General features: G+C 39.3%; 1 protein-coding gene across 1 annotated transcript; it reads right to left on the reverse strand.

The window, feature by feature from the left end:
• Positions 1–288: 288 nt before the first annotated feature.
• slc12a4 (solute carrier family 12 member 4) lies at positions 289–21,623 on the reverse strand. The gene is made up of 24 exons (XM_038701000.1): positions 21,400–21,623; positions 12,442–12,539; positions 12,225–12,356; positions 11,753–11,899; positions 11,351–11,405; positions 10,890–11,020; positions 10,501–10,739; positions 9,937–10,151; positions 9,450–9,614; positions 8,982–9,080; positions 8,811–8,868; positions 8,523–8,697; positions 8,135–8,253; positions 7,918–8,016; positions 7,592–7,711; positions 7,281–7,385; positions 6,040–6,208; positions 3,476–3,671; positions 2,991–3,160; positions 2,512–2,643; positions 2,174–2,281; positions 1,904–2,091; positions 1,556–1,689; positions 289–1,429 (listed from the first exon to the last, which is right to left on the reverse strand). Exons 1-24 carry the CDS (start codon positions 21,530–21,532, stop codon positions 1,338–1,340), a joined length of 3,279 nt encoding a protein of 1,092 aa, XP_038556928.1. The 5' UTR covers positions 21,533–21,623; the 3' UTR covers positions 289–1,337.
• Between the last annotated feature and the right edge of the window lie 369 nt (positions 21,624–21,992).

Below are 21,992 nucleotides of genomic sequence, written 5' to 3' on the forward strand. Positions count from 1 at the left end.
GCATGATTTTCAAATAACCGCAGTTTTCACATAATAACCTCATTGCTCTTAAAATATATATATATATATATATATGAATCGCTTCACTAAAATACTACACTAAACTACATAAAGTTTCCATTTAAAGAGTGTATTGTTATTGTTTTTTATTATAATAAAAAGTTCGGATTTGGATCTAAGTTGGAATGGTTTAAGTGGGATAAGCCTCTCCAACCTATGTTGTTTTAAGAAAAAAGAAAACAAAATGTCCTTATTAAAATAAAAATGAAAGAAAGACCAGGAGCAATCTTAGTATTCTGTGAGCTTTTAATAACTGCACACATTGCCATTGGTTTATCCCTTATTTATAAAACATGCTTGGCGTGTACAGATCATTTAGTCTAAATAAAAATAAACAGTTATTCTCTACACTGTATGCTGGCCTGAAATACTGATCATATGCAGCTTATTAGGAAAAAAAAGTTGATTTTGGATACCTGTGGTTACCATGGTAACAGCAACTGTGATTTAAAACTACAGTAAACACTACTTTGTCAGAAACACAATAACAACAGGTGTATATGTTTACTTTCAACCATACAAACTTAAGTTGTTGGTATGCGCAGTTAGGCAGTTTGAATCCAGGATGGGAATGGACCATAAACAGTTTTTTTTTTTGAATGGGGTTTGATTTCATGATAGTAACCTTAAAGACATCTTTTTTGTGTGCATATAAAAAAGATACACTTTTCAGGTCTGTAGAAAAAGTACAAATGTAACAGTTGTTCATATAAACTTGTTTCTCTTATCAACAATACAAATATCTGTCTAAAAAATCATAAAGCATAACTCTTCTTTAAAACACTTTCTTTGTGATCTCTGGCAGTCGACTTATTCTTTCCTTAGTGGGGGCATGTTGAAAAAATAAATAAATAAATAGAAATGCGCTTACAAAATAATCAAAGAGCTCTTAGAATAAAAATTTGCCATACTATTTAAACTGCTCTAACAACGTGTACAACTTTGGATAGTTCTGTCTCCAAAATTGTCAAATATACATAGTTTTTTTTTAATCACATATGAAGATGGATTTGTCAATGCTTATCTAAAGTTTGACACACAAGCACAAAAAATATCGGCTTTCATTTGTGAAGAGTGGCAGAGCCGTGAACATATAGGTTTTATTCTACAAGAATAAAATAAACCTTTTGTACTCAAAGGTCCATGCTTCACAATGAAAGTGTCAAATTAATGCATCTACCCAGAAGTGGCTAGCACCAGAGCAGGTGTGGCCTTGTGTCCAGAGGTTGAATGTATTCTGATGAGGCAGATGCTCTTGTGTAGCAGCTAATAATTGTTCATGAGTAGATAGTGATAACCTCCCGACCACCGCCTCGGACCAGCAGCACTCTCTCCAGGCCTTCAGTCAACACCTCCAGAAACTCCATATCTGATGTACAGGATAAAGAAGTAAAAACAACCAAACAATAGCCTACACACTTTGTCTGTTTACTGCAGTCCAAAAATGATCAAGATCCCTTTTCTTTGATCTTATTGGATCTTATTTAAAGGATACAGTTCTCATCTCCATCTGTGTTTCGAGGTGGCCCTGGCATGTTCAGCAGCACTAATCGAGCATCATGCGACCTGTTGACTATTACCTCATTCAGCTTCACAGCTGTATGCATTCGCCGCACATTGGACTGATCCCTGTAGTGCAGCAAAGGGAGAGAGGCGCAAAGTAAAATGTATTTGTGCTAATAAGAAACTTTTTGGGACTATTACAAAGTAAGCTCTCACTCTGTCAAACAGAAACATACAAGAAGGGAAGGGAAAAATAAGGTTCAGCATTAAAAGCAACAGGTTTTACTGGTTAAATGAGAGGCGATAAAGAAGATGCTGACGATAAGTGAGTGGGACTCACGGTTTGAGGCTCATCAGTTCTCTGAAGTTCTCGGGCGCATTTTTCCTGTTCCTCCTCTCAGCCTCACATTTCTCTCTTGTCCATGTCATCTGAACCTTCTCTGGAGGAGCCTCTACCACCTCCTCCTCCTCATCTGAGTATAGACTTCCCATACGTACCAAAGAGTGTCTGTCCTTAACCAGCTGGGCCTGCAAGGGCCAGTATTTCAGTGATTTATCACGCACAGTATTTTTATCAGTAAAACAATCCTAGGACAAACCAAAAACATACCTCTCTTTGTCTTTCTGCACTGGACAACCTCATTTGCCTCAGCATCTGGGACCTCTGCTCCATCATTAATGTTCGCTCATAGGTGTATGCTGAGATGTCACTGTCATGCTAGTACGGACAGAGTGACCATAAAATGAATTAATTTATGTTCAAGGTATGCAGTGTTTCTTTTACACTATAATTATCTTTGAAACAAACATGTTTTTTGCATCTTGTAGTAAACGTGTTTTGTTTCAGTATATCATAATGGACATCTGGTTTCCATTGCAATTTTTACTACTGAGCTGGTACTAGCCATAAAAAACCCTTTGGAAGTCTTAAATAAGAGGGATTCTCACCATTTCCACTACCTCCACCTCAGCCTCTATTCTCAGCTGGTAAAGGAATGTGGCCAGATCTTTCTTCATCTGGATGCTGTTGTCATCCATCTGGGCTACAGTGAAAATGCGCATTTTGCATTTCCTCCAAACCTAAAATAAAAATATAGCCATGTGGTATTGCCTCAAGTTTATACATACTATGTACAATATATGAATATAATTACTTACAGAAAACATCTGTCAAAACAAAGTTTGTTTAAAAAAAACATTAAACTAAAAAACTATTCAAGGAAAGCATGTGAGTTTGGAATGATTTCATTTCAAAATTTGTTTTTATTTTACAATTTTCATTGTAATTAAAATGTTACCCATACATTTGTAATTTTTGAAACACCTTTATATTTGTGTCTTTTGGTGTTTGTAAATTAAAAATGCTTTTTTAAACAGCATTCAAAGATTCTCAACACTCAACAACTCAAAGGTAGCTTTCATCTCACCTTATGCTGTTTGAGCAGGAAAGGCAGCAGCATTAGCATCCCCCCATCATGGACGATCCACCACACGTCAATGTTGCCATCTGTGAAGCGTTCATGGTTGCTCGGGTAGAAGGACACATTTTTGGGCACCATTAGGGCCAGGTGGGCAGCTGTTGTGCAGCGGACTGTGTCTGAGTAGAGATGAAAACATGGAGGCATGGATATTAACTGTACCGCAAGAATTAATACTGTATAAATGAATTTAGCTACACCCTACATTCTGTACAAGCCAGATGAATGCAATGTATTTGAATATCCAAATAGTATATTGACATGAGCTTCTTCAGGCTCATGGTTGCTGGAACTGCAATTTCATAATAGTGAGTGTGCCTTTAAGTGTGAAAACGACATACTTACGCCTTTAAACAGAAAGCCATTTAAAAGGGGTGCTCTGTGCTGATTGGGCCTGTCAAGTTGTATGAACAGTATTTCAGTGAGACTCTTACTGATAAAAGTCTTCCAGGCACGAGGATCCTCACTCTGTCTCCAACCATACGGCCAGCCCATCACCACTGTGTTGTGCTTCATGCCTCCCAGACCACATGACTGGATCAGATGGACAACACCCTCCCGCACCTTAGATGCCACCACGATTTGGCAGAAACCCTTAACTCGCTCAATCTCCATCATATTCTTAATGGCCTGGCAGAAAAAATGTGGGCATACAGAACTTTAATCCATAATCACAATAAGCAGTAAGCAAAAAAACTGTAGTTTAACTAAAATATATCTGCATATATCTGAACTGATTATAGTGCATGACTTAGATGTACATAGCAAAAAAAAAAAGGTTGTTCAACAGTTGAAATTAAATTAATACAGGTTTTCCCTCCCTTTCTCTTTAGTTATTGTCACATTAACAAGTCAAACACATCACATTATAAAAAAGGTTCTGTCCCCAGTCCCTTATTAGGACCCGAGCACAAACGTGCGAGGTCCCTATTGAAACTGAAGGGATCATTTTTTAGGGCCCAAGCACGAACCGTGCGAGGTCCCTATTGAAACTGAAGGGATCATTTTTTTAGGGCCCGAGCACGAACCGTGCGAGGTCCCTATTGAAACTGAAGGGATCATTTTTTAGGGCCCAAGCACGAACCGTGCGAGGTCCCTATTGAAACGGAAGGGATCATTTTCTTAGGGCCCGAGCACGAACCGTGCGAGGTCCCTATTGAAACTGAAGGGATTTTTTCTTTTCTCTTTCTTTTTTCTGCAAAGTAACCTCAATTTTGGGGGCCTATACATGCTGGAAAACTGACCAAACTTTGCACAAAATTCAGGAGTGGCCAAAAATTTCATATTTTATGGGTTTCGTGCATGGGCGTGGCAAAATGGCTCGCTAACGCCCCATACAGAGAAGCCCTAAGTTTCACCTATGTGTACGAAATTTCTGGGGTACGTGTATCATATCCAAACGCACAAAAAAGCCTCTTGGAGCCATTGCCAAGTGTCCCTTCAAAGATGCAGCCCCTGCGCACTGAACACATCTATATGCCAATATTCATTTCTAGTCATTGCGCAAGTGCTGTGTAGCGCCACAAAGGGGACACAGGAAGTGACGTATAACATCCTTCATGCAGCATCCGAAGCGCGTAGCAAATTCACAGCCGCAACGGCAGAGAATATGCAACGTTGCCGCCTCACACTTTGACGTGCTACACTTGCAAGGGCCCAACGCTGCTTGCAGCTTTAATTAGGGCCCGAGCACGACCGTGTGAGGTCCCTATTGAATTTGCTAAGATTATATATATATTTTTAGGGCCGAAAACTCACTTTGCAAACATGTCAGAACTGGTGAAAAATTTCGTATTTTATGGGTTTCGCGCATGGGTGTGGCAAAATGACTCGCTAGCGCCACCTAGAAAATTGGAAAAGATTATCCCCTCATTCACGTTCAACCTACATGTACGAAATTTTCTGGGGACATGTATCATATCAAGACGCACAAAAAAGCCTCAAGAACCCATACCCTAAAGTCAACAGGAAGTCGGCCATTTTGAATTTTACGGCTATTTTTGGATGATTTACACACTCCGTACTTTAACAAACTCCTCCTAGGGATTTAGTCGGATCAACGTCAAATTTCTGCTGTGCCTTCTAAAGGCATTGACGATGAAAAATTGTGCTATTTGTGAGTTTTCGTCAATGGGCGTGTCCGTGGCGTGGCATCAAAGATCAACTCTTCGCCACGACACCGGAAGTTGTTGTAACTTCAGTGTACATTCTCACATCTGAACCAAACTTTACATGCTTGATAACTCTCCCACCCCGCAGACATCTACATGCCAATACCGATTTATATTCATAGCGGTAAGTGCTATGTAGCTCCACATAGGGGACACAGGAAGTGACATATAACACCTTCATGCGGCGTCGGAACCGTGTAGCAAATTCACAGCCGCACCGGCAGAGCTCGAGAATATGCAACTCAATTCCAGCTCACACCCGGATGCGCAACAAGTGCGAGGGCCCACCCAACACTGCTTGCAGCTTTAATTTTATTTGAAATGGCTCATTGACACCTAGTCTCGAATACCCAGACCTATGTCCGTCCACACTGGGCCAGCACTGGTCTGGCTGAACCCACTATCATTCTTGTATAAGGAAAAATGCTTGTATTTCTTTAAACCAATCACAATCCTCCTGGGCGGCGCCAAGACCAGGAGGAAGTAACGGTGCCCTTGGCCTTGTGTGGGAAGGGGAGGAAAATTCCCACTAAATTTGTCAGCTGGCAGGCTTACTTATATTCACAGGCAACTTCCTGTGAGCCAGGTTCCTTGGCACTATATTGTACCGACAACAAGCTGATGCCAGCCATACCCTTTGAATTAAAGTGACAAATGCTAAAAACAGTTGCTGTAAAAGAAATATCACAAACATTTATTCACATTCACATTTATTGCTTCAATGTGCTTTTCAAATAACAAAAGCTATTTGTAACAAATAGTTGCAAATAAGTACAAAAGAGAATTATATATAGCATGTATAGCATACGTCCCTTTTCAGTATTTACCTGTTCAGCTGCCTGCATTTCCCCATAGCTGTCGAGAAAGTTGCCCTGGATGACAGAACCCACAATGGTCAAACCCTTTCCGGCCTTCAGCTGCGAGGCAAAGGTGAGCAGCCGGGGATATTTTACATGGAGGTCCTCATCCAGCTTCAACAGCACCAACAGCTGAGGTCTGCAGAGTCAAAGACAATATCATGTAATTAAAGTATTCCATTGTATTGGGAAAACATTTTTTTAAATATAAATATAATAATAATAATAAATGCTTATTGGATGCAGTTGTACTGAAAGCACATACATAGCTAATGCTGCTCATCTATCAAAACAAGATTATCCGAATGGAAAGCTGTTAAAAATTGTCAAGCAATTATTCTTCACGTCTGTATGTGTAGCTTGAAACGGGGACAAATCTGGTTGATGTGAAAGTTGTTAAGACATCTAGGTTACATACTGCTATTTATGTATTACATATACTGTAGCACTTAGCATTTAAATTGCAGTATTTCAATGTGAATCAGGTCCTAACTAAATGTTGAAATAAAGTCATAGATATGCTGTTGAGACATTTATATGTGACCTAAACATCTAAAATAGTGTACTACATTTTACATTTATTGATTCCTGAATCACCTAGTCAGTGCTTACTGGGCTGCCTTGTTTACATAAAAGACTAGCCAGAGAGTGGGTGGCAAAAAAGGAAGTGCAGCCCCAAATGGTAGTAGTTAAACTTCCTGGAACTGCCCAGCAAGCATGCTTCTGATTAAAAAGAAAACATGATTCCTCTCCTCAGGCCACACCTTCCCAAAACTGCTTTACATACATATTTGCCAGATGACACTTACTCATTGTGTACCAATATGGATAACAGCTGGTAGTAAATCTCTCACATCTTGCCTATGTTGTGAGGTCATTTTGATAGAAAGCAGACAAGCTTCTAATATATTTAATTTGTCGATCTGCTATGCAGTATTTCTGAAATGCCGGTGACAGGATTTACATTCCTTAGTCATGTTTAAAATTATATTAACTGCATATGAAATGTGGTACAATCAATATGAATTTGTTTGTGATCAAAGGGTGACTGTGTGGGATGTGTGATGCTGCTTCGTTTAAAGTATTTGCATTCTTCTCATATCAGAGCACAGGGGTGAAAAGAACTTTTATATTGCAACATGCAATGTGGCTCCTCAGGGATGCAATCCAAAGGAGTTTTTGGGGAGCCTCTCCTACAGCCGTAGCTGTACCTCCAGTTCTTGGTGTGCGGGGGTCCAGCCTCTAGTCTTAACAGGGCGTATCGTGCAGCGCTAAGGGACAGTCCTCTTATACCGTCCCCCCATTCCTTCTCTGCTCTGTTGTTGTTTGTGAGTGGAAGAGACAAAACACAAACAGAAAATAGACAGTTTAAGTGACCAGCTGTCCACCAGCATCCACTACAGATATGCAGAGGTCAGACAGAAACAGAGACACAACCAATCTCCCCTCATATCATCACAACAATGTACTTCAATTGGTCAGCAAAACAGAAGTGCAAATGATAATTAGATTCCAGACATACCCTTGGTACTCAATGTACTTGTAGATCATCCCAGCAATGCCCATGGCCACAATAGCATAGTACCAGGAGGAGATGAACATTAGAGCCAAACACATACTCATGCCAAGAAAGGACAGAGCCCTGTGGGTATGACACATGTCTAAAGTTGTTACAAGTGTGCATAATGCATTAGTCTTTCAGGAAGGAAACTGTAGCATACTGAGGTAGTCTTGGTGGCAATTTTAATTCCTGAGAGGTGATTTTAATTCCTGAGACAGCCAGGACTGAGGAAAATTATGTCCTCCCACCCCTTGTAAGACCTATGGTGGAGATTCACCTGTACTCACCAGTGGTAATATTTAAACCTTGGCCTCCAGTTGGGCGTGCGTAAAAGAGTCTGAACTGCGCAGGCTAAGTTCACAAAGAGATAGCACATCAAGAAGAACCTGTTGAATGAAGACAAAGTGATATCATCAGTGGTGTAGTTGGCCTTAACCAAATTGGAGAAATTAAGAAATTCATGAACACATGTATGACAAAATGTGGGCACGTGTGTGAGTTTACATTGAAAGGATAGGAGCCACCATATCCAGTGAGGCAATAAGGATACCGAGCTCAGCTATGAGACCAGTCAGTAGTAGTGCCCATGTAGGCTCTCCATTGGTCTTGCCATGACCAAACACCTATAAAAAAAAAATTCAGAACCTTCACATGCAGCAATGCAAATCAGTTATTGTTAGGTTGTTCACCATATTCAAATAAGCAAACTTTTTCAGCACACCATACTGAATGTTGTCATGTTTTGGTAATAATAACAAACAGAAACATGGGGTAACTGTTGTTTTTGACTGTATGGCCGTCAAGTCTTTAGGAGCCATTGTTGTAGTTGCAGCAAGTCACTGTAAAATTCCGTTTTTGAGAGAATGTGAAGTAGTTGCACAGTCTGTCCCACCCTGAGAAAAGGAATGATGTTGTCCTTGGCAATAGCCTGTAGAAGTCGGGGCGCCCCAGTGAGGGACTGCAGGCCTGCCCCAACCGTAGAGAAGAAGGAGCCAATGACAATAACCCACGGAGACGGCCAGGATAGCGTTCCCACCACCAAGTTCTTTCTGACGGCGTCCCCAAATCTGCAAGTACATGCTGACTGAATATAACTTTTTTATTAAGTTATCTTGTTTTCAATTTACGAAAAGGCTTTTGATCATAGCTCTACTTTGCAGTAGGACAGAAATGAACTTACTTGTCCCTAAGGACTACTCCTTCAATACAAGACCCAAACAGGACCACAGAACTTAAATCTGAATACAAGAGGTCAAGGAGGTTACAGATGTATATCAAATCTGCTTTCATATCCTGTTCGAATGAGGAAGATTGGGAGTTTTATTATGTGCAGTCACCTAAATAAGGATACAAACAAGGGAAGTAGTAGTAATTGCTAAGATCGTTCCCACAGGGATGGACTTTTGGGCATCACGGAGATCACCAGATCTGTTGGAACCTGCCATGATACCTACAAGAAAAAATAGACAGCAGATTAAAACAAAAGATGTGTAAAAACTATGTCCTGGCTGCATTAGAGGGAGGCTTCCTTATTTTGTTGCTTCTACAGAGTTTCTCTGTGTGTGATTTACATCTGTAGAAAGGATTACATGCAGGTAGCTGGCCTGATATTGCATCAAAGATCATGTCTGCATTTTAGATTTAAGTTTAAACCAGTCCATCACTGAGTCTTAACCTTGAGATGTTGACATAATCATATGACTTTGCTAAATGATTTCAGATTTGAGGAAAAATTGTTTTCTTTTTACAGTTTCATACAGACTGAAGACTGAGGTTTCTGCCATAACAGACATTTTTCTGGTTTATGATGTTGTTATACCTGTGGCAGATGGGAAGAAGATCCCCACCAGTAGGGTGAATGATGTAGCGATGTCTGCAGACACATACATGCCAAAGTTCTCCATGGCACCATGGGCATCCACTGACTGTAGCCCTGTTTTCTCTAAGATCTCCCCTTTCTGCTGGTAGTTGCCCCACATGTTTTCTAACAGAGAACAGACATTCAAATGATTGGAGATTGGACAAAGTAACATTAATAGTAAGTGACATTCTATCAGGCCTGTGTGTTATTCATGAAGCTGGACATTTCAAAATATAGTTTGAATAATTTAGTGCTAAGTGCTAATAATATAGTTTGTATAATGTGCTGAAAAGTTTTCTACATTTTTTGATATATTATTATATATACATATTTATTCTTTCTTTAAATGATGGCATTACATGCGAAATACATACACTTGGAATAATAAAACAATACCATGCTCTATACTTAAATCTCTTGTCAATTAATTCTATATTTAGCCAACCTCTAATTATCCCACTGCCAAGTCCGGGGATGCCTTGTATCTCTGTCACATTGTTCTGGATGAAGTAGTCATCACACTGAGCGCTGCTCATGTTCCCTGGGAGACAGAACCTCTCCCAGAGCTGACTGGGCACTGTGATGTTGCCCTTTATCACGGTCTTAGCACACACATCAAAGCGATCTCTCACCAAAGTCCTGTTCCCCAGCATGCAGATCCTACAACAATAATAACATGGACAACATTTAATTAAATTTTCTAAAATAATTTTCACATATCACATATTAATGGTGATAGGATTGACTGTGACCTCAAAAGAAAATATTTTTTTCTAAACAATTTGACTTAAAAATCACACTGCTAGTCACTGGTGGCAGATGAGAGACATAATCATAACAAAGCAGAAAAAATAATAAAAGACAAAAATATCATTTCCTCTTGTGAAATGAACACTGGACACAAAATTTGCACTCTTTCCCTTATTAAAAAACAAAACGGTCAGCATTATTCACAGTATATTCTGTTAAGACACCTGTTTAATCTAGCAAACTGTCGGTGCAGACTTACGAGAATTCTGGCGGATGAGTCATGGATTTGAATGCCCCAGCATAGATGGAAACAATTGAGATAATTACGCAGGCCAGGAAAAGAGAGGCCAGCTTGTTGACATATTTTACTCCTACAAAAACCACCACAGCCATTAGGCTGAGGCAGATAGAACCGTAGACTCGCATATTGTTCAGCATGGCACTGTCACTCTGTGGGTCTGTGGCATGAAAGATGGCCGCCTGGGGGACCAGGTATTTCTGATAAGAAAAAAATGACCACAGGACAGTTACTGCATATACAGTATCTACATATAATGGCTGATATATTTTATTAAAGAAGAGTGCTTAGGAATCATATCTTAGCAATGTGAGGTGCAATGTAACCACAGAATATTATAGCAAACTGACCAAGAATATTTCGATGGCCCCCAGTATGTACATGGCAGACGCAAAGGTGGTGCCCAAGTAGAAGCACAGTCCCACAGCTCCTCCAAACTCAGGGCCAAGGGAGCGTGAGATCATGAAGTATGCCCCCCCAGCTACAACAGTAAAACAAATTGTTACACAGAAATCCCACCATTTGTGCTACATCCAGTGGACACAATAGTACATTTCTGCCCCCAAGTGGAAGAATATGTAATGACAAAATATAACTTCTACATCCTCTCAACATATATTTTAAAAGCAGTTTACGTCCCAATAATGCTAATTCAGCTCTGAACTATTTTACAAAATACTGCAAAAGAAACAGACAACAAATGGGCTGCAAGAGTAATAACTGTACTGATGAAGGATATGTGCAGGATAAATGTATGCTGACAGAGTTTTTCAGTGAATACTGATACAGAGTGACAGGTTTAAAGTATTACCTGGAACAACACCATTAGTTGCAATGGCACTCATTGATATGGCAGTGAGCATTGTCTGCAGAGGAAAAGGGGGAAATGATTATTTTTTGATTATTTTGGATAAGGACACGTGTGGTTGTAATATCACTGTTGGATATATATATATATATATATATATATATATATATATATATATATATATATATATATATATAAGTTTATAAGACCACATTGAAACAAACAACAAGTGACATTCAGTGCCAAAAATAATTGCTGCTGCTAGTGCACACAATGTGGATTCTATTGACTGGTTTAGCAATAAGAGCTGGCCCACATTGGTGGAGTCAACCCAGCATGACATTGCGAGTGTGTGTGTGTGTGTCTCTCTGTCTTTGTACAGTATGTGTTTGTGCGCATACTAACACATGAGCAGCACATGAGGACAATCAGAAGGGACTGCATGATGCCAGCCATCCCAACAATCCACGTCAGACGGAGGAAAAGAATGACACCAAAGATGTTTTGGAGACACGGCAAGTACACTCCCATCAGAGTGCCCATGTTGGGAGACTGATAGAGGGAAAGAGGGAGAGAAAGAGGGAAGCAAAGTGAGAGAGGGGAGAATATTGACCATGGCATTTCAGGAAACAAGTGTATTGATCATTAGTATTGATTGATGTACTTTTTAAAGGTCATTCAATTATGTTATCAGCTCTTTCCTTGTATCCAGGTCTCACACAGTCACAGCCTGACTGCAGAGCATGCCAAGGCATAAGCAATCAATCAGCACGTCTTAATATAAAACTAGAACTTGGATGGCAGGGCAAACCTCAAAAGACTGAGTGTACATGTGGACAAAACAGTGAGGCATAGTGTTCCTCTGTTGTATCCTGACCTTGGGGGTCTTCCGACGTGAGGCCTGAGCGCTCTCCTCCTCCTCATGCTCCTTGGCTCCCTGGGTGATGCTTGTGTAGCTGACCAAGCGGCTGAGCAAAGAAGAAACCTTCGGCCGGATGTCCAGCTCTTCCTGGTGGAAGCAAGAAAGCAAAGGTTAAATGAATGGTTTTAAGTATATTATTGGACAGAACTACTGGGCAGTAAGAATAACTGACCTCAAACAAAGCCAGGTTCCTGTCATAGAAGTCATTCTTCTTGCTTGCAGCATCAGCACTGTTGAGAAATGGGCTGTCTTCTTTATGATTCCCATGTCCTATGACAGAGGGGAAAAAAGATAAGGTTAACGATAAGTTAACCTCTTGGCTTACCAACAGTTTGAGCTTTACAGCACAGGCAAACAAATCTAAAGTTTCCTCACAATAAATCAGGCAAACATTGTTCTTAAAGATATGTTGAAGGCACCCTGGTAACACATACACGTAACTGCAACATCAAGTCAATGTGTGTCACTGATATGATAGAGAGACTATTTCTATGTTTGTTACATCACCCCATCTTAAGAATATGCTTATTTCCAGTAACAGCCAGACTTTTATGGACATTTTGAAGTATCCAGTGGTGTCAAGTGTCAATTCAGAGTCTTCTCTAACGTAACAATTTAGGCAGTTCTCACTTAAATCTCTCAAAGATACTATCAAAAGTACAATCATTTCTAGAATAAAACATGTATAATTTACAGTTCAATACTGTGTCATTTTTGTTTACATTAAAGATGAGTTACTTTAATAACTTCAAACAACGGTGGACATACAATAATTTGTCTTTTCACATGTGGTACTTATAAAGTCACAAATGGCATTAAGTTATGTAAATTTTATATGCAAGGTGTCAGTAGGGATTAACACTTATTGCGGTGATATTGTGGTATTGAAGTGTTATTTATCAATGTCACCAATTTGCTAAATAAAATAAGATCACTTGTTGGACACAAACTATTTGTAACTATAACTAGATTTGGAAGAAGAAAACATTTCATTTGGTCAAATTAAAAATATCTAAGTTTTCAAACATTGATGAAAAGAAATAACAGCCCAGCACAACCGCCTGTACAGTAACAAAACAAAGTAGAAAAATAAAATTTTCTATACCTGTTTTTCCATGGCAATCCTTTTCAATCAGCTTTTATTTGTCACTATTATAATTTAGACATCTTAATAATCCCCATGTAGCAGTAAACACAGTTTAGAAACATAGTTCATGCAGTGAAGCTGCAGTGAAAGGCCAAATGCATCACAGTCCGACAAAGTCCAGGTAAACAGGCAAATAATTTGATTTTACTCTCATTAACTTCTGCTTTTGAAGAAAAGAATCAAGCCGACATGAACACAGTGCCTGGGACAATTATTGCACGCAAAGTAGCACTGCAAATTGTCACACACACATTCACACTCACAGGCATGCACACGACTAATTACCTAGACCATTACCTAACCTTGGTTTATTAGATCATGTAAACCTTAACAGAGGCATCTCAGAACCCAAATTAATCCTGCAACAAAAAGTCTGCTAATTTACCAAGAGGGCATGAAATAGAAAGATATTCTCAACTGTGTTGAAAATATACCAGCTTTGTTGCAAAGTGAGTTGGCTGAGCCTTAATGCTGTTCACTCACCTGTGTTCTGTGTCCCAATGCTGCTAGTATCATTGTAGGTAAGCATAGTTATGTGCAGTGTGCAGACTGCAACAGAGTACTCTGTGCTCTAGCTTGGCGAATTGTCGATTACTATCCAGGACACCCGGTCACCCAGGGTGAATACTCATTCAGGGGCCTGATCTAACACATGGTGCACAGTGAGGGGGGTGAGAGGTGGGTAGTTGAGGATTCAGTGGGGATTGACTTGCAAATACACAAACACACACACACATGCACATCACATGTCTGCTCACAGGGATACAGGGCCTTGGGGTGGGTTGAAAATATCTCAAAGATGTGCAGTATTACAATATCTGTATCCCTACATTGTACTGATGTTCAAGGATTGTTTTAAATGCCTAAAGGATGCAAAAACCTGAAAAGATTAGGTGATTGTTAGAAGCATGGAGACCGAATTCTTATTGGTCTGTCTTTCCAAACCCTGACAACCACACAGCTGGAAGCGAGGTGATGCCTGGGAAGAGACACGAGTAAAAACAATGCCAACACTGTCCTCTAGTGTCATCTTGCCGTCAGTGGCACAGGATAAAAACTGAAGATCTTTGTTAGACGCAGCAGTGAAGGGAGACTACCGCTGCTTGAGCAATGCAGATGGATGATGAACAATTAGCCATAAAGTGAAATATGTTCAGATGTTTCCTGGCAGGAACTGTTACTCAATCAGTGCTGCTCAGAACAATTCGTTTCACATCACTATGCTAATGCTAAAACTTAAAATAGTTCAGCTTCTGACTCATTGCTTTTGTTGGACCAGCAAAATAAAAGTCTGACGAGACAGCGGGGGTCCCTCACAATGAATGTCTAATTAAAAAGATTAAAGATTAACTGGCTCATTATGAAGGCACACAGGAGTCCAATGCTAAATGCAACAGAAGTCCAAAACAAATGTTTTTGATGTGCCCATGTGTCGGGAGTATAATGTGCTGTGACAACTACATCAATTCCCAGAGAAGATGTTACATTCTCAAGTGTAAAGTACAAAACTTCTAAACAAAAACAAACTTCCCAGGGCAATTCTAGAAAGACAAAATCAACCTGGTGTATGATTTGTTATTCGTCCAACAAACAAGTTACAGAAAGGAACACTTGCAAAACTTCTTCAAGACTTTTCACCAAACTGGTCATTCGTTTACTTTGTACTTGGGTGGAATATTTGGAGTATTCAAACGTTTTTACAATGATCTTTCAAATAAACATTTTCAAAACTTCCAATGTTCAAGAGTGAAATAAACTTCACAGTAATGTGTCTGCACTATTTAAAGCCGATTAGACATGGAAAACAATATCGCTGTCCATTAGCTTCTTAGGGTTTAAAAAAGCCTCTTTGCTAAACTTCCTCTTTAATAAACATTTAAGACTTAATTCTGAGAGGCAGAGAAGTCGAACAGCTTAGCCCACTCTGCTTTGTGTAGTTAGTTGCCAAGAATGTTCAACTGATTATGTGTTTGGAGGTGTTGTGTGTGTATTTATTTAAGAGTGTGTGTGTAAATGCCTTCAAAGCATAACTACAACTGTTATTTGGCAGCAGCTCAAATGGTTAAAGGGCAAACTTTTTCTCTATTGTCCACTGTATTCTTCTCATTATATGTTTATGGGCCTGTGAAATGATTCTCCCCACTGTCACAGTCACTCTCACCTTTTACAATTACCTGCACTCTACCAGCTTTGCTTTTGCCAACCAACTAGGTAAGGCAAAACAGTAAATGAGGAATCAATCCTAAAGACTAAGATCAATATGACATGACTTATTTGGAGTATTGGGGTAATATCTTTCACTGTTAAATGGTATTTGATTTTTTTCTGGGAGCTTTTCCTCATTCGAATCAAGGGTTTAATGACAGAGGGTGTTGTGTGCTGTACACACTGTAAAGCCACTTGAGGCAAATTGTGATTTATGATATTGGGCTATATAAATAAAATTGTCTTGACTTAACAATTTGAATGACTGCAGATATGTTCATGAAAATTTTTAAAATAAAGTGCTAGTTTAATAATTAACTCCCCAAGGGGACACACAATTCTTTACTGTGGCAATCCTAAAATAATTTCCGTGCTCTGATGACAGCTTCCTTTACTTTCCAGATAGCGATGTAAAGTCCAATCACAACAGTAACATCACTACACTTTTGTAGTTCAAATCCAAATATGGACAATGTCAGATCTAAATCACTCAAGTATTTAGTTAATTACATAGAGTATATTGACAGATATACATATAGTTACATTTGATAAGCCCACACAGTGTATTTTCAAGTTTAAAAAATTGCTACTAGATTTATATAACATTGTTTGGTTTCATTGTACTATTTTCTCCTCCCTAGCCTGTGGCAAAAACATTGTAATTATGTTGTAGCAATAGGCCAATGCTAGCTGTAATGGCTGTGTTTCATGCAGAGCTGCAGCTGAACAGAGTAGAGGAATGTGAACCTGCTGAGCTGTGCAGCAAAACATATTAGCTTTGATGTGTGCTAATGATGAGAAAAGGACGCCAGCTCAGCCTGATTACCTTAGGGGGTAAAGGTGGGCTGGAAGAGGTGCATCGTACAACAGCCTTTCAAAAAGACAAAAATTACTTAAATGCATACAGATCATAGGCTAAATAGACTGCGGTGCAGTCACTGCAACTCACTACCCTGGAGGTACACAACAAGATGATAATTGTTTCTCCCTTAGTAGCTCCAGTTCTTGACAAACAACTACAAGGTACCATTTGTATACACAGTAATGTCCAAAGATGAGGTTGGAAAAGTTAGAGGATGTACTCTACCTGCACTGATGTATTGCAACCTTTTTCTTTGATGAATGAAGGCAAAGTGAACTACAAGATCCCCTACAACAGTGGTCTACTCAAGTAGTAAGAAAGTACTGTTTACACAGGTGTTATCCTTGTTCAGAAACCACGTTATCAAGTATGAGTTCTATTATAGTACTTTCAGTTATCAGTCCAGATTTTTGGATCAAATGGTTCCACTGTAGCTAATGAAAACAATATTGTTACTGTATGAAAATATCCTGAAAGGACTGTTGTAAAGTTCATATCTGATTGTACTCCTACTGTCTAATGTCTAAAAATAAAACTAAGAGGGAGAGGATATTAAACAATTTAGGTACAGTGCTAGAAGTCGCTTCTCCTACAGTATTGAGTTTCCCTGAACAGTAGTTCTAACAAACCTTTGTCTGGCTGAATAATTTGTAAACACTCACAAACATTTCTAAGGTATCACAATCAAAAAGAGCTAGAGCAGTGATCATTTCCAACATGTTTCACATTCATCGCATGCAAGAAAACCAGAGTAAAAATAATTTACAGATGGACACTAAACTATTTAAGATTTCATGGGTAGGACTGTATTTGTTTTGTACTGATTTATTTAGTGTCAAAACTGAGGCAGTGAAGAAGAAGTGTGTGGATGCATTTGATTGTTAGGAGATGCTCAGGCAGGGCTGGGGGTATACATTGGAAAGAAATAAGCTGAGCTGCTCTGTTGAGCAGATAGAACAGATGGCAAAACAGTTGCTAGAGTATGGAAGATTTTATTGGACTTTAATATTTGTTACCCACAGAAAACAATCCACAAATGTGTACTATAGTTTTCAATAGTAAACTATATACACTTGTACAGAAAAAATTAGACTGAGTAGAGTCCAGTGGTCCAGCAGAAGCAGAAGTTGTTGTCTCCTACAGATGACCCTGGGTACTGCAATTTTTACAACTCATGAGAAGCAATGTCGCTACTGCCCCCTGCTGTTGTAGCTAATAAACTGCTCTCACATTTACAGATCCGTGTTTACAGATCTCTGTGGTATAGACTGGAAAAAATTCCACAAATGTGTAAAAAGGAAGTCACAAATATAACGTGACCTGCAAATTGAAAGGAAATGATCTGTAAAAATGCAAAAACTGTTGTATGTGAAATTAAAATATGTGTGAGTAAATTGTACATATTTGCAAATTGCATTGTATTTTGGTTGATATGATTTTACACAACACAAATGTAAAAATACATGTTTTGTGTAGTGAGATATTTGTATATATTTGTTTTACAGATCTCTGCAGTATACATTGGACAAAATTCCACAAATGTCTAAAAAGGAAGTTACAAATGTAACATGACCCACAAATTGACAGAAAGCAATCTGCAAATGTGCAAAAACTGTTTTGTGTCATGAAGGATATGATTTTACACATCACAAATGTAAAAATACATATTTGTACATAGTGAAATATTTGCATATCATAGTACACATTTGTGGATTATTTTCTGTGGATTACAAATATTAAAGTCCAATAAAATCTTCCATACTAGAGGATCTTTCTAGAGTACAATGACTTGAACTTAGAGTTGATCACGGTTGTACATATATGTGAGTGTGTGCGTGTGTGGCTGTCTGAATTTGTTCTAACTCTGTCATCAGCTCTACATCTCTGCTCTACCACAGTGAGTTTATCTCTTAAGGGGTATCTGAGTGAGATGCCAGACAGCATGACAGGAATGGTTAGTCTGAGGCCAATACAAACAAAATACATATTTGCACTATGTAGTTATATTATATTACCTGGACACGCCAGCATGTGTTTTTAGTCTTTCCAATAACAATAAAAACAGCATAGCTCGTGCTAATCAAAATGCTTAAAACTGATCAAATGACTATGGTATTGGTTTGCAGCTAAAGAGCTCTAGTAAGTGCAAAAGAGCAGGGTGACTAGCTGTTGGACACAGTGGAGCATTTAATCTAGCAGCAAAAGAGCCAGATATGTTTCTCAAGAGTTGGTAGCGACTAAATATTGGTCAAAATGATTTTAATTCTGCTAACTTGTCTGTTGAATGTCTTGTTTATATATATATTTTTTTTAATTTATAAAAATGAAATAACTGAACTGAGAATGTAACTATTAAGAATCAACTTTTAGTTGTCAATTACAAACTCAGTCATTCACACATTTGCATGCAGACTATGGATATGAATATGTATTTTTGAATGAAGATATGTTTGTGAGAGGAAAGAGGTGACCATCACTGGATAAATTCCATTGTTGCATTTACAGGAAAAACAATTTTTTTATTTCATTGATCATCATTTATTATCACTCACTTTATTTATTTCATGGGGATGTTGCCTTAGCACACACATTCTTACACACCTGGAATCTCTATGTGCCTTGCCAAAGGGCATTTAGGCCACATTTAAAGTAAATAGTGTATACTGCTCACTTTTTCTCCTATATTTCCTTACTATGGTATCAGGGTTGTGATGTTGCAAAAAACAGATCATGCATAAAAAAACAAAACTCATAGAAGTGCAGGTACACAGACATAAGAGAAAACATTAAGGGTGCTGCTTCCCACATATTTCCACAAATATCGCTTTCTTTCAATATTTACTTTCTAAAGCAGAAATTGGAAGCACTCATCACAAACTTTACACAGATACCTTTTGGTTTGGCTGTTTGTAGCCTACTAGTATGCCATGTCGACTCAGGACAAGCTGTGTTCAAAACAAAAATGCTCTCATTTTTGCAATTCAATCAGCAGCAAGAGACTAAGAAGAGCAAGACTCAGCAACAAACGTACCCCCTTGAAATGTGAAGGCTATTTCAGTGTAGTTCCTTTTGCTTAGGAGTACATAACTGCTACAATGACCACAGTGTTGGTCCAGCCCTGTGCTGAAACAGACTCTGCACTGTGTCACTTCTTCCATGCTACAGACGTCACACTGTAGCTGAGACATACAGCATGTGCCATACCCAAGCCCACCACTCCCATGATGAAACCACTTTTAGCTGCATGTCAAAATGTCAGAGAAATATTGAATATGTATGCTAAATAAGTATGAGGTTCATGTAACAAACTTCTTTCTGCAAGTAACTCTTACTCTTAAACAAAACACATTTCTTTTTGAATTTATGCTTATAAATAAGTCTGGTATAATGCTGAAATTTACTATTATTCAAACTTTTAAAACACAGCAGAGGTGCTATGAAAATGCAGTCAACAACAGTGACTTGAGTAGCTGTTACAGTTTAGTTCCCACATGTGCTTGAAACTTAATGTTAACATACTGTGTGCCCTTTGCTCATTCATCACAGTCTCACTTCCTGTTTTTTGTCCTCCTTCTAACCCTGTCCAGCATATAGTCATCCTCCAGCTGTCCACCTAGTTTAATGGTTGTTGTTCTTGTGCTTCAGGAAGCTCTCTTCGGGTAAGTCTGAGAGAATTATGACAACAGGAAGCCAAGGGATGTATGTTGCATGTGCAAAAAGGGTTATTTCAGGACATCTGCTTTTCACCTCTCACTTTTGTAGTGGAATAGCAGAAAGTTCTCCTTAGACAACCTTCAAGCCACTACTTTATAACACATATAAAGTTCTGTTTTGAACACTATCTTAAGTGTATTATCTTGCATTACTCTTGTTTGAGAATGCCATTTGGCTTTAAAGGGAGACTTCCATACATTCCAGAAATATACATGCAGACAGCTAAGTCACCATACACCAGGATTTCTTCTTGTTATGCTTAAAATATCAGTCCACTTGAGCTCTGTGACGCATTGAAACAAAGATCATCTCATCTGCATTGCTAGTTTCCTTGGAAATGTATAGATATGCACTCACACATTGTATGTACATGCTTAGACGTGCAGGCTGTTCACTCTCTGGATGCTCATTAACACAGAAACACCTAGATGAGTTTTCAGCCTTTAACTCTGATTCTTTATGGTGTTATTCAGTTGTAAGAAGCTCACAGTCAGCATGACATTTACTGCTCGACAGGAATGTGATATAAATGGATAGCCAGTCAGTGTGTGGGTTTGTGCCCAGCCCTTGGTAAAGTGCGGGTGCTTCATTTGAAGGCCACACCTATGTGCGTCTTTTATTAAAAACTGTGTTCCCCCAGTTGGTTCACTCCCTCAGTCCACACAAATCAGCGCTGCTCTCGCATAATCCTCCCCAGCAACTACAGCCAATGTCTGTCAAACTAAATCCTCTCCTGGCACAAAGAAAGCTCCATCTTTTGTGCAAGGAAGCACTTGAGGTCCTTTTCTTGTTGTGGCAGTACCGGCCCCCCTCACACAATCCCACCCCGTTGTGTCTTTCCCCACGGTTCTCACCCCTTTCATAGTTTTCCCTTTGTTACTCATCTGTTACTGTATTTTAAAAAAAGGCTTGTTCAGCCAGGAAAAAAATACTCAAAAATGATTAAAGTGTTTCTACAACTATACCTGAAGTAAGCTGTCAACACAGACCTGCCTGCTATAAGAAAATAGATTTCTGGCCCTGGAGAATTGCCATGGTAACCATACAACCAGCTGTTCAGAAAGCTCTCAAGACAAAGCAAAGCTTCCCCATGCTGTGCTGGGTCTAACTCATGAAGTATCACTTTTAGGACATATTTGTCAACTTTGAAATTAGTAAAGTTGTTTCCAAGCTGAGAGACAACTGAAAGCTGAAAGACTTACCATCAGAGCTGACAGTGTCTTGATCAGGGAAGTCCTGTCCAGTGTCCCTGTAATCCACCCAATTAATCCCCTCTAGACTGTCGTAGCTGGACTGAGCTTGATCCTTCACTGGTACCACTGTGAAGTGAGGCATGTTTTCATCACTATCCTCTGTGTCTCCAGCTCAGACTGAACATAGCAGGCTAGCTGTTAGCCAGCCTCAGCTCACCTCCCACTAATGGCAACTACATTCCACTACACTGCGCTCACTTCCTCTGAAGGGTATTATCATACTCCCCGCCCACAGGCCAGCCCCTCATGGGCTTTTTGTGAAAACAGAAAGGGTATGGAGGCCTCAGGGATGCATTTGGAAAGACAATCACACCCCCATACGGAGAAAGGGCACAGTTCTGATTGAGGAGTTAGCGTTGTCATCCCTGAGTCATGTTGAGTGAGAGGGTGGGAGAGTGTAGGATGACTTCTTTCTGCTGTCTTTGTCATAAGGTTCAGGCAGACAGTCCTCTGTGTATGCAGGCCTTTCCCAAAACACACAGACAGCGACGTGGCAGTCTGGAAAATAATCAAACTACACTGTTGATGGGGAAGCACAGAGT

Source organism: Micropterus salmoides, unplaced genomic scaffold (genome assembly GCF_014851395.1).
Source record: "Micropterus salmoides isolate LMB-PRFRI ecotype aquatic unplaced genomic scaffold, ASM1485139v1 Ms_hic_scaffold_6, whole genome shotgun sequence".
Classification (NCBI taxonomy): Eukaryota; Metazoa; Chordata; class Actinopteri; order Centrarchiformes; family Centrarchidae; genus Micropterus; species Micropterus salmoides.